The sequence below is a fragment of the Stegastes partitus genome, unplaced genomic scaffold (genome assembly GCF_000690725.1).
Source record: "Stegastes partitus isolate 25-593 unplaced genomic scaffold, Stegastes_partitus-1.0.2 Scaffold193, whole genome shotgun sequence".
Lineage (NCBI taxonomy): Eukaryota > Metazoa > Chordata > Actinopteri > Pomacentridae > Stegastes > Stegastes partitus.
In genome coordinates, this window is record NW_007577924.1 from 222,261 (window position 1) to 235,994 (window position 13,734).

At 42.3% G+C, this 13,734-nt stretch overlaps 1 protein-coding gene across 1 annotated transcript in view; it reads right to left on the bottom strand.

The window, feature by feature from the left end:
- The window catches only part of cdh8 (cadherin 8), a 97,143-nt gene that overhangs the window by 19,512 nt on the left and 63,897 nt on the right, over positions 1-13,734 (bottom strand). Inside the window, exons 4-5 of the mRNA XM_008280428.1 lie at positions 5,123-5,290; positions 4,664-4,851 (exon numbers count right to left, since the gene is read on the bottom strand). Of these exons, the coding sequence (XP_008278650.1) occupies positions 4,664-4,851; positions 5,123-5,290 (356 nt within the window). The remainder of the gene's footprint in view (positions 1-4,663; positions 4,852-5,122; positions 5,291-13,734) is intronic.

Here is a 13,734-nt window from a genome sequence, read left to right on the forward strand (position 1 = left end):
CTGAATCACCTCTGGTTGCTCTCATACTACTAGAATAATGGGATCAAGTCACTTCCACGCTCCATAACCAGGATTTATAGGGAAATCAAAACTGGGCCTTGCCGCTTGAGGGGACAGGAGCTGGCTTGGGGGAGAGAGGAGGTCTAGGAGGAGGGAGACGAACAAAACGAGAAATGTATTCAGTTAGAGCAAAAGGGAACAGGCAAGAGGAATAGTCCCTGAGGTCAGGCAGGGCTAGTGCACAGAGTTGTGGGGGCAGAGGGGCAGGTGGGTGGAGGGCTGTCTGGGCTCCAGCTGTGAGACGGCAGCAGCAGCCAGGGAACATGGAGGGCCCTGATGTCCACAGTCCTACACCCCTGGCATCAGGGCACCAGTAGACAGACCGAAGCCCCTGAAGCCTCTCCAAGCCCCACTCCTCCATGGTCAGAGAAGCTCTTTGGAACACTCTCATTATTAACCTCCCCTTCTTCTCCTCCTCACTTGACACCCACCCTCTTCCTCAATTCCTTCCTTTTCTCTCTCTCCGATGCCACCGTCTGTGAGTGTGGCTGGACCGTGAGCCAGTGGATTACACTTTAATTCAGAGCTAGCAGAGAATGAGGGCTGTGTGAGGTGTGGCTGGATACTCAAAATAATTATGCTGAAATGGAGAGGTGGGAAAGGCCCAGGTTTCAAAATGAATGATAATTTAAAAGTCAATTATGAGTTCAAACACTGGTTTTCCAGCAGAGGTGAAGCTGTTATGTTTGTATTATTAAACTGGTGTCGCCAGTTCACACATCTGAATATTATTTTAGGCATTCCATTGTTTTACTGATATGAACCAAAACTGAGCTCGGACACTGGGAACTGAACAAGGTTCAAAAAACATTCTCTCAATATGTAATTACTATCATCTGAGCATATATGAGAGAGACCGGCAAATTAGAGGCACACATATTATTTATCTATTTCATTATCTATGTATCTACCATTGAGATACGATCATTAAACTGTGACACAAAATGCTTTGGCAAGTAGTGTCCAGTACATCCAACGGTGTGTCGTGGTCACCCGATCAATGTGAGTCCAACAGTCTTATTGTAGCTCAGTTTTCTTCACCAACTAATGAGAAAAATGAATGTCTCTAAACTGCTAAAGTGATGCATGTAGGCCTTTAACCCAAACAGTGAGCTAAAAGAGGCTGAAATGCTCTATAGCTGAAGGTAGACTCAGAGTGGTGCTCCATGTACCTGGTTTAGCATTCAAGCAGCATTGTTCCAATTAGAATAATTTGATCAGTGAGTACACAAGCATTTTTGTGAGCTTCTTCTCACTTAGAAGTATAGCAACGCATCCACATTAAAGTCATTCAGTAAAATTGGCTCACATTGCCTTGCTGCTCTCTTATCCAAATATTTCAGTATTATTCCCAGACGACAGCATGTAGAAACAACTCATTACATTTGTTTCTGGTGTCCTAACAGAGAGTGGAAAGAGGGGGGCTTTCACTGTTGCAGGCATATTTAATTACACAAAATCCACTTTAAGGAAAACACAGTGGTAAACAGCTTCTTTAATTACCCTGGTTAAGTTTAATCAAAATTATTTTCAGTATCATTTACAAAGTCAAATAAGGCATCAGTGAAAGCTCTTTTAGGGCTGTATATTATCCTAACAGTGGAATCAGAATGCAAGTCATATTTAATAAATTCAGTAAACGGACACAGTGCTTAGACTGAATAATCCAGGGAGAGACACTCTGACTTTTATGAGTGTGCAGCCTCTGTTGATTATTAAGAGATTCATGGCCTAAGTGCAAAAAGGAAATGCTATAAGCTTCCAGACCTTATGCAGTGAGAGCTGCATAGCCAGTGCACATGCTTACATGTTCCCAGTTAACGACAAGGCTTCACTGAATGAGTCTTAATTTTCAAACAGGGAACTCAGACTTGCACTGAGCAACAAAGAAACATTCTTGTTTCCCCCATGTTAACACTGCTCTGCCGTTGTATTCCACCCCTCAACTCTACTGTGTCATTCTTCAGTCTCACTCAAGCGTTAGCATCAAATCAGTATGTACACACAGGCCATTTAGAGACTTCAAAGTTCAGCATTGGCTGCAGGGGTGAAAGCTCAGCATCCCACTAACATCCCTCGACAGGCCTGGGGGCGTGCAGATAAAAAGCTTAAAACTCAAACAGCAAAGAATCTCTCCCCTGGTTTGTGCCTCTCCAGCCTCAGTTAGATCAATATGTTTTAACCTTGCCGCAAAGGATCTTTAATAATTTGAATTCCGCATTAGATGGCAGTTTATAAACTTGTGTAGCTGTTGAGGTGACAGGATGTTGGGGGGGGGAGTTACACTGACTGTTTTCTTCCTGATTGGAGGATAAAACTGGTGAAGGTTTATGACAAAAGAGCCAAACCATCACAACGGCTTCTTTTAACCCGTTTCAACACGAGACGCTGCCGTCTAGGGGGATGCAAAAGCAGTAAGTGTGCACATGCCTTCTTTCCCAGCACACACTTCAGTTTACTGGCAGCCAACTAAGGGCCACAGAGAGAAAACTGAGCAGACATGGGAAGACTAAGTCTCTCTGCGGGACATGGAAGTGGAGGTTGCCTAAAAGACTAACACATTTGACATTTGCTTTGTCAACAGTTAGAGATTTTATGACTTTGTGTCAAGTTTGTTCTGCAGCACTGATGTTTTCTTTGGTGGCAGTGAATTGTCGTCCCAGCTGATTGCCTTAGCTCTTATACATTCCACCTCCCATGCAGTTCATTGTTCACACTTTGACAAAGTCACACCACATGTCCTTGGGGTAATGTCATTTTACATCACAACACAATGGCATTGCGCATTTGAGTGATGCATAGCTGTTCTCGGCAGACACTGAGCCAAGCATGGCTTAAGACTTAAGAACATCTATCCATCAATCATATGTATGATTTAATATATGCAAACATGTCTTACCAAGCTACCGAACTTCAATAAATGTAGAATATAGAATACATACATATATAAATAGCATGTGCTGTGGTATCTTTGATACCATGTGTTCAAATCTCGGTTTGATTTTCCACAGATGTCCTTGACACACAGGCGCATCAAGACTTTTTGCAGGTCATTGTTATTAAAATGCATCAGTGGTTTCAAATGTAAATTTCACATACTTCTGTATTGAGAACAGTATGAGATTGGGTTCTCTAAATGACATCCAGATTCAAACCTGAAGCTTTTATCCTGGACAAAATATTCACACTGCACATCTAGAAATGTATCATATTGTATGGCACTGTATGGGGAAAAAAGAAAAGAAAAAAGAAAAAGATTCTGTGTCACTTATTCTGTCAGTGGTGAAGCCTCTGTTTAAGGTGCCATATTTATCCAAATTATCTGATTAACATCTGTATCTTATCAAACCATTATACGCTAATGTGAACAAACACCTGGGTGAACACATTTTAACAAGACTGTCTTTCCTTCTTTAAACTACTGCCATTGTGCCTTTGAGCAATGGCATTAAGCAGCAATTGCTTCTCTAAAATTGCTTTTAAGGAAATAACGTAGCTGACACATGGATTTGTTTGTTTGGAAAAAAGGCTACTTTGGGTTCATTCCATCTGCTCTTATGGTGATGGAATTGTAGGTGTCAGCAAAACTGAATTTAACCAAAGCAGGAATGTGAGCTGAACCTTTTTTTTTTTTTTTTACAATAAATAACAACTCGCCTCAAGCTAAGAGACTTACAGTTAAATAGGAAAGGCTGTAAAGTGAAAATAAAATATCTTGTCTTGTGTTTCACCTCCAGCAACAACTATGTCAAAGGTGATATTTAAATTCATTGTTATTTTTTCTTGCATAGATTGTTGGAATGAAAAGAAAAATAGGTTTCAGCAATATATACCAAGAAGCTTGTGATCTTTTACCCTCCAAGCAACTGAGGGGGCAGTATTTAATATTTGATGTGATACTGTTGAGTGAACCTTTCTCTAAAAGCTAAGACAAAAAAATCACTTGAAATAGCACAGAGGAGGCACAGCAATCTGTCCCTGTGTTGGTATTGCATTTGGAATCTAAAATCAGTCTTTACACTTAAAAAAAAAAAAGAAAAAGAAAAAGATTTATTTATTTTTTCCTTAACTGTAGTAGGTTGATGTCATCTTACATAGCCAGCGCTACGTCTGCAGTGCTGTGTCAGTGCTGGGAATGGTCCGACTGTACCTCACTATCTTTCTGCTATAAGTGAAAAATACTGTGGTTTACAGAAATATAAAGACATACGCCAATCATAGTCATCCTGGGCAGTAGTGAGCCCACAATGCAGCAACGGTGTCCTTGCAAAATAACATCAAGCAGCAACTTGTTTAGTTGGAATATGTTTCATTCATGATACTTTCTCCAAAAGCAGTGGACAGCATGTTAGAGAATCCCTATGAAACACTAGATATTGTAAATACATTCTTTGTAGATCTTTACAACCATTCACCAAAAGAACCAAGTAGGTCTGTTGTGTCGTACAGTCCACTTCTTTGCCAAAGTCTGGTACTTTCAACATTTATGTTACTAGCTCAGCGGTTGTTGGTCCCAGTAACAAAGAGGGTTTTATAACTGGCAGAGACAGAGAAAAGCAGGTTAACCTTTCCTAATGTTTTCCTGACAGTATCCAGATCTTACCTTTTTCAGACGTAGAATCCCTTCTTGTGTCTGTGAGTCTGTAATAATCTCAAACATGCCTTGGTCATCCCCCTCAATGATGCTGTAAGTCGACTTGGCATTGTCACCGATGTCACGGTCATTTGCCTTCACTTTGCCACCCATTTTGCCTATTGGTAGATCTTCAGGTATCACAAACTCATACAAACCTGGGGAGGAGCAGACACGGTTCTTTGGTTTCGAGAAATGCAGATCAAAATAAACAAAATTAGGGACGCATATAACAGTACTGCATCATCATTACTCATTACAACAGTTAACGGGAATTAGCTTCTGAAGAGCCTGTTTAATGAAATTTACAAAATAACATTTATTTTTTCCAATTATGGCCCATCAGAGAAATACTCATTTAGAGCAGCAGTAATTTGTTTTTCCCCCTTTATTTGATTTGGGAATTTTAATGTTGTTAAAGTTACTTACTTTTAGAAAACTTTGGTGGATTGTCATTGATGTCCGTGAGCGTGACGGTGACAGCCGTAGTTCCAGACAAGCCCCCCATGTGACCTCCCATGTCTTTAGCCTGAATAACCACCAAATACTCCTCCTTCATCTCCCGATCCATCCCATGGAGAGCAATTTTTATGGTTGCTGGAGGTGGAAACAGTTCATAACACATTAATGCAATTATAAACATGACTGATATACTCTGCACATCATTTTAACGATGCTCATGTGAGTATGCACAAGAAAAGGACGGCATACAGTCACCTTCATGCCCACCTTACTCCCCAGTTCATCACATGCATTGTTTCAGACCGTGACTTTACAAAACAAGGACTCTATACCAAGCCGAGGTACAGAATTCCCTGTAGCTCTTTAAAAAAAATCCCAGTCTGTGTGAGAGTGGTATGGTGGTCATGACTGAGCCAGTCCCAGCACTGTGAATCAGCTGTATTTGTTTTGCAATGTGTTGTTCTGCCGTCTGCAGTCATTTGTATTCTGATTGAGTGTGAATTATGCTGTCTGTCTTGTATAATCTTGAATATTGTATGCAGAATGGACCTTATTGACTCTGCCTCAGTGCTGAATATAAAAAGGGCTCAGCACCGGCATATACGGATAATCCACTCAGGAAACAGAGGCCCGCAGGATCATCAAATGAATATAAAACCCCTCATAAAAGCCAGGCTTTGGCATGACACCCTGCCTTAGTCCTGAGCTGCCTTAGACAATTATAATATGCTTGGCGATGATGAAAAACATGGGAGGGGTTAGGATGTTGTCTGTGCCTGCATTTTATTCTTGCGATAGATTTTCCTTAGAGATGTAGCACAATTTCAGGGTCAGTTTTGCTTTTGGAGGTCAGACACCCCACTGAATATAAAACAACTGGAAGAAGTGCAGGAGAGGAGTTGTACACCTCATCATTAAAACTGTAGTGGAGGAAGGAGCAATGCCCTTGTTGTTCAGATAATTTCATAAATAAAGCAATTTTACCATTGTTTCACTGGGGCTGGGACATGTTTTAATTCCATCCTTAAGCATCACAGGTTGCTCACACCATTCTTCCCACAGCCTTATAAATTATTTACATTTTCACAGTAAAGACCGAATAAGCATATGATATAAAATGGAGCATTTGGCAACTGTTGAATCAACACAACAAAGTGATTTGCACCAGTTGGTCACTTTAGTGTCGTAGATCACTGCAGGGTTACTTTCACATATAATGTTTACAACTCGACATGAAATGTCTTGACATCCATTTTCTCTTGGTGCCTACATCACTGCTCTGTGGGTACAAATGAAAATCATTTCCAAAATAATGTGTAGAAAAGTATCGCGGTAACATTTTAAGTTTGAAACACAAGGCTTTTATGACAGGAAAGTGGACTGCTTCACCAGCTACCTGACCTTCTACAGAGATGCTGTTGCACCTGTGAGGACTGTGCATTGTTTTCATAATAAACCCTGGATCACCTGTGACATCAAGAAGCTCCTTAACCAGAAAAAGGCAGCCTTCAGGGATGGTGACAGGGGAAAGCGCAAAGAGGTACAGCAGGCGTTAAAGAGGAGCCTGAAACAAGCTAAACTGGACTACAAGAGGAGGGTGGAGAGGAAGCTGCAGCTCAATAACATCAGAGAGGTGTGGAAGGGAATGAAGACCATCACTGGCTATAAACAAAAGAACAGCCTGACTACAGTTGGTGGTCTGGAAAGGGCCAACGAGTTCAACATATTCTTCAATAGGTTTGACTTGGGGTCCACCTGGGGGGACCTGTCCGGCACCCACTGTTACAGCACCACCAACCCCCCTCCCCGCCTCCAGCTGCTGCCTTTCCTCCATTCCCCCCTTCTCCTTCTCCATCTTCTCCTCACGGCAGATCCATCACTACAACTGCTCCCCCCCTCTCAACCACCTGCCCCCTGTCCTTTACAATGGAGAAGGTGAGGGCAGAACTGAAAAGACTGCGTCCAGGGAAGGCTGCTGGTCCAGACAGTGTGTCCCAGATTGTTGAAGGCCTGCGCTGACCAAATGGCTTAGCCGCTCTGAGAGGATCTTCAACTACAGCCTGCAGATGGAGAGGGTCCCAGTCCAGTGGAAAATATCATGTCTCGTGCTGGTACCCAAGGCTGGGCGCCCAGTTGAGCTCAATGACTACAGACCGGTGGCCCTCATGTCACACAGGAAGAAGACTCTTCTGGAGAGGTTGCTTCTTCACCACCTGAGACAGCAGGTCCAACATGCTAATGATCCCCTGCAGTTCGGGTACCAGGAGAGCATTGGAGTGGACGACACTGTTCTCTACATGCTCCACCAGGCTTACACCTACTTGAACGAGCCAGGGAGTTATATGAGGATCATGTTCTTTGACTTTTCGAGCGCTGTTAACACTATACAGCCTCTCTTACTGAGAGAGAAGCTCGGAAAAATGGGAGCGACTCCCTCCGTCAATGCCTGAATTACAGACTATTTGACAGGACGAACACAGTTTGTCAGGCTGGCAAACTGTGTCTCAGGGACAGTGATGAGCAGCACTGGAGCTCCGCAGGGGACTGTTCTCACCCCCTACCTGTTCACTCTGTACACAGCAGACTTCAAGCACAACTCTGAGTCTTGCCACGTCCAGAAATACACAGCCATTGTGGCATGTGTGCGGAGAGGGCAGGAGGGGGAGTATAGAGACCTTGTGAGGGCCTTTAGTGACTGGAGTGAGCAGAATGGCCTTCTCCTGAACACGTCCAAGACCAAGAATACGGTTGTAGACTTCTGTAGGTCCAGACTCTCCCTGCAGCCTGTTAGTATCGAGAGGGTGCAGACCTATAAATACTTAGGTGTGCACCTGGACAACAAGCTGGACTGGTCGGCCAATGTGGATCTACAAGAAGGGACAGAGTCGGCTGTTCTTTCTTAGGAAGCTAAGATCATTTGATGTCTGTGGGGAGATGCTACAGATGTTCGATGAGGCGGTAGTAAGCATCCTCTCCTATGCTGCTGTCTGCTGGACAGACAGCATCACAGACAGGGATGCCAAGCAACTGGACAAGCTGGTAAAGAAGGCCGGGTCGGTGATAGGCGGGAGCATAGTCCCACTGGGGACTATGGGGGAGAGGCGCATGCTGAGCAAGCTGCAGGACATCAGAGACAATGCCAGCCACCCTCTCCACCACATCTTGGCAGAACAGAGCAGCAGTCGTAGTGGGCGGCTCATCTCTCTGCGATCGTGGACTGAGCGGCACAGGAGGTCCTTCCTCCCAGCAGCCAAAAGGCTGTATAATGATCCATTTTAGAGGGTAAAGGCTCCGATAATGACAGTATCCCTAGGCTTCAGCACTTTCAAAAGGTTTTTAAAGAATTCTCAGTTACAAGATGCTATACACACACACACACACACACATATATATATATATATATAACAGTCTGAATATATATACAACAGTCTGAATATATATAATGAGTCTGTAAGGGGTTCCATAGAGGTGACGGCAAAAGTGAACTTTTTGAGTGTCTTGTCTATCCCAGACGTTCATTCCGCAAAACTTACAGCTGAGAGACTTTGCTGAATATCAGGACAATGAATGTTGCTAAAATTGCGACACTCGGTTGTGATTAGGACACACTACACTAACACGGAGTCCGATCGGAGACTACACCGGCAGTTACCCGAGAGAGAAGAAAGTGGCACGAACGTAAACAAATGAGGAGGAAGAGAGCTGGAATCCATGCTAGGCTAAAGGCTAACCCCTCCCGACCAGCAGGACCGTTGCTCCTACTCTCCAATGTACGCTCCCTCAACAACAAGCTGGATGAGTTATGTTCGCTGAGAGAAACCCGCAGAGAGTGGACAGACTGGTGTGTGTTTGCTTTTACAGAAACATGGCTCCATGACAACATCCCCGACTGCCATACAGCTGAAGGAGATGACATGGTTCTGGGTGGACAGACAGACAGCTACCTCTGAACTCTCCCAGAGCAGGACACTGAACATTGTCAGGGACTCCTCACATCCTCTCCATAAACTGTTTGAACCTCCTTTGTTTACGTTCGTTGCGCTTCCTTCTCTCTCGGGTAACTGCTGACATAGTCTCCGATTGGACTCCGAGTTGGTGTTGTATGTCCAAATCACAATATAGCGCTGCAATTTTAGCAACGTTCATTGTCCTGAGGTTCAGCAAAGTCTCTCAGCTGTAAGTTTTTTGGAATGAACATCTGGGATAGACACGCAAAACATTCAACTCTCACTGTCTCCTGAAGGGGCTGCTGTGTTTTTGCGCACCGCCATCTCTATGGAAACCCATACAGATTCATTATATACATTCAGAGTTTCATTCCATACATTCATAATTTCCTAAATGGCATGCCATATACAAGTTATCCAAATGTTCAGTAAATAAAGTGATGCTGGGTGGCGTAGCATTATGGGAATGTACTAATAGAAAAGTTGTTCAATAACAGATTTGCACAGCATCATTATTTGAAAAATGAATAGAGAAGCAGTTTGAATAGACAGTGGCATGGTAACACAAGAATAGTTTGCTACATTTCTATTAAAGCTTTTTATATGTATAAATATATAATAACAATGCTGATATTCAAGAGATCACTGCAATAGCCAGTTTCATAAGAAAGCAAGAGACACATATTAGGAGGACATCTCAGGTTTAAGGACAGATAAAGTAAAATTATTGTTAGCTGCAACACTACGTACAGTACGTAGTATGTTGTGAATATACATGGGCCTCTCTGAGAGGGGACACTGAACATACTGTAAATGCAACATCCAAACCAACAAGTCTTTGCCATTTTAAGCCATTAACATGCCCAAATAAAATATTTTAAAGTGCCACTTGTTATTGCACTGTGCTCTCTGTCAATAACAACAATCGGATATAACTAAGTACATATGGACAGCTTTATGCTCAGCATACTGTCATGCTGTACAAATGTATCCCAAGTCTGACTTTAGTGCAACCTCTGATTGAGAACAAGGTAGGACCACCTTTCCCCACACAATAAACGAATCTCTCTGTAAAAACAGCAATGCAAACAAGTCATTTGTACTCATACTTACACGCACACACACACACACACACACAAACACACAAACACACACACACACACACACAATGTACTTAAGTCATCCTACTAGATGCAACACTCTCATCTCTGTTGATCATCGTTAATTATTCAAATTAATTCCTAATCACTGAAAAGGGAGGATAGACAAACACTCATTTCCATAGATATTTGCCTCAACTTTTTTTTTTTTTTTTTTGTCAACGACCATTAACCAAGTGATGAATTGGGGCATGATGTTTATTTATTTATTGAATGCTTTTCATTTCCAATGTGGTGTTGTAAGTGTCAAACACATTCTAATGGTTGTTTTCCCCTTACCTTTTATTTTTCATTAACATTCATTAAAACATCTGGCTCACTCGAATGAGCCATCTGCATGTGCTCCACAATCACACAAAGCATGAATGCTAATCCTTAAATTGTCCGTTCAGCGTGTTTTCTAAAGCCACGTTCCGGCTGCAGATGCTTCGAGATTGTGATGCCTATAGCGGTGAGAACGAGCCCAAAGTGTTCATTCTAATTATGTACATAAATTTTGGAGCTCCCTTTCTTGCAGCTTGTTTATTGTGTGCTGTTTTCCAAATTGTGAGCCGTCGATTTCCATCTCATTTCTTATTAATGTAATTTCACCATTATTTAATCATATTGCTTACAGACACATGTTAAAAAGTCAGCTGAAAAAGCAATTAAAGATCCAATCTGGATCTGTTTTGAGATAACTTTATGCATGATGACACTGCTGAAGAGTTTTCCTTGTGAAAGGAAGAATCATTATTATGTGGAATCCATAACCCAGTGATGTTACACAACACTGCAGCATATGAGTTTTGGCCCATTTAGCATTTACAGCTGAACGAAAACATGCAACTCATGGATGCAAAACTCTGTTCATATATATTTGATAGTTTAAATTATGAATTCCGTGCAGCCCATTGGTGAACTACAGAGTATTGTTTCACTGATAATCAGCTGACCTTGCTTAACCAGGACCAACATAATACCACTGATATTAATAAACCATGTGTCGATGTATTGCACTGATAAAAAGCCTTTATTTTCCTCAGCCACCTACATGCATCTACACTTCCTGCTGTGAAAGGCTACACACGTCTGCAATATAATTGTTCCGTTTCTGTACAATGCTGGATTATTTTAATATGCAGATTCCAATCACTTTTGAGTGATATTGTGAGTATATCATATTTTCCATCTGTGATGTTATCAACATAGCCTGATTAAGAGCTCTGTGAGACCCATCGAATTTACTGAGAGCTACATTGTGTAGACTGTATTTCTCTTTCACTTATCTTCTAGGTTGTGTGGGTGCTTTTTCCATATTTAAAATGTTTATTTTTTCTTACCAGGTTTCTGCATTATATTCATATTTCATGTTTTAATTAAACCCATAAACTCCTCAGTTTGGTTATAGTGCCCCCAGTAATAGACGTGTTTGCCCCAGTGTACAGCTTATGTTTTGAAGCATAAGTGTGCATGAGTGAGCAGCTGTAAAGGGAAGCGGTGAAGAAAGAAAGTGAGCCTGGCAGCCCGAGTTAACGGGAGCCTCACGCAGCGATAATCTACAAGCATTTCAAAAAACAGATGGGCTGAGTTACCTGCAGTCCTGTTGTTGTTACACCACTTTTTAAGCTATAACCAACATTGTCAGCTCCCTTTTAGCATGTATTTGATAATGTTGTCCCTCACAGGCTTGCTGAGTAGAGGTGTGCTTGCATAATGATATAGACATATACACTGATCAGCCTCAATGCGAAACCACCTGCCTAAGATTGCGTAAGTTGTGCTGCCAAAATAGCTCTGAGGGCAAGTTTTCATGACATGCACATGGACATGAGCGCTCTGTCTGGTGTACAGCTACACATATGCACCACGGTATAATGCACTGTGTGTTTTGACATCTTTCTTTCATCTCCAGCACTAAGGTTTTCCCTACCTCGCAAGCTTTCGCTATCTGCGTGCATCACTGAGCCTCGGGCACCCTTGATCCTGTCATGAGTTCAGCGGTTCCCCTTCTTTGCACCACTTTTGGTAGATACTAACTACTGCAAAGCAAGAACTCTCTACAAGACCTGTTGTTTTGACGATGCTCTGACCCAGTTGTTCTACTATCACAACTTGTGAAAGTCTCTCAGATCCTCACATTTCCCATTTTTCCTGCTTCTTACACTTTATGTTCAAGAACGGTCTATTCATGTGCTGCCTAATATGTCCCGCACCTTGACATGTGCCATCGGGACAAGATAGTCAATGTTAGTCTCTCTGGCCGTTGTTTTGAATGTACATATTAACATAGTCAGCATGGGGTTTACTTTCTTAAAGTGTGTGCACTTTTAGCATAATGTGCAACTACAGAGTGAGATCACCTCAGGTGGGCCAGCAGGTGGGAAGCTGTTGCCTCTCCACCTGCTGGAACCTGTGCAACCTGTAGCACCTGCAGACAGCACACTTGTACATTAAAAATGGGGTTCACTCACTCAGTCACTCAGTCTTTTCCATTTGAGTTGACAGCATTTACAGCACAGGTATATATATGCAGTTGAAACTCTGGCAACATTAGAAATGAATGTGAAGTGATATAAAACTAAACTACACATACTCTACATGTCCTTTTAGTTTTTTTTTTTATTTCATGTACAGATGAGGGCTACACGGTAACTCGGTGGTTAGCACCGTTGCCTCATAGCTAGAAGATTCCTGGTTCATCCCAGAGAGGGTTCTCCAGCTTCCTCCCACAGTCTAAAAACATGCTGAGGTTAATTGGTGATTGTAAATTGTCCGTAGGTGTGAATGTGAGTGTGCTTGGTTGTCTGTCTCTAAATGTAACCCTGTGATCGACTGGTTACCTGTCCAGGTGAACCTGACTTCACCCTGAGTCAGCTGGGATGGACTCTGTTTCCTGTGACTCTAGTGAGGATTAAGTGGTGTATAGATAATGGATGTCTAGATGTCTGAGGTGTTTTCCAGACAAGAAACAGCCACTGGTTTCTAATCAGCTCGGTGTGGTTTTAATTCATTCTGCGCTAATAAAACAGAGTGATTCAGTGTTTCCGAGGTGCAATGAGTTTTGCTGGTAAACCAGTTCAGAGCAGGGACAATCTGCCTTCTGGTAACTGTGGAAGGCTTGAAAAAATCTGGTTAGCACCTATAAATACTTGTAACCCTTCTATAATAACTACTGCAATATGCTTAAACTAGTATAGGACATTTTCCGTTATCAGTCGGGTGACTGTCAAAATGTTTACAAACGCAAAACTTACATCATAATATCCCTCTGCATAATACATAAAAGTGTTCACAGTTACCACGTAGACATTCAGCTGTTTGTTGGGGATCTGATACTGTTGGGTCTTTAAAGCTTTAAAGGTCCTGCAGTTGGGGTGGTACCTTATCCGCATCTTTGCACGAGAAACCTGACCCTTCTTTGCTAAAGTTATTCCTAACTGTCAGTTGGATGTACTTAGCTAGAAACTCGGTCAAATAGTGATAGCCCACA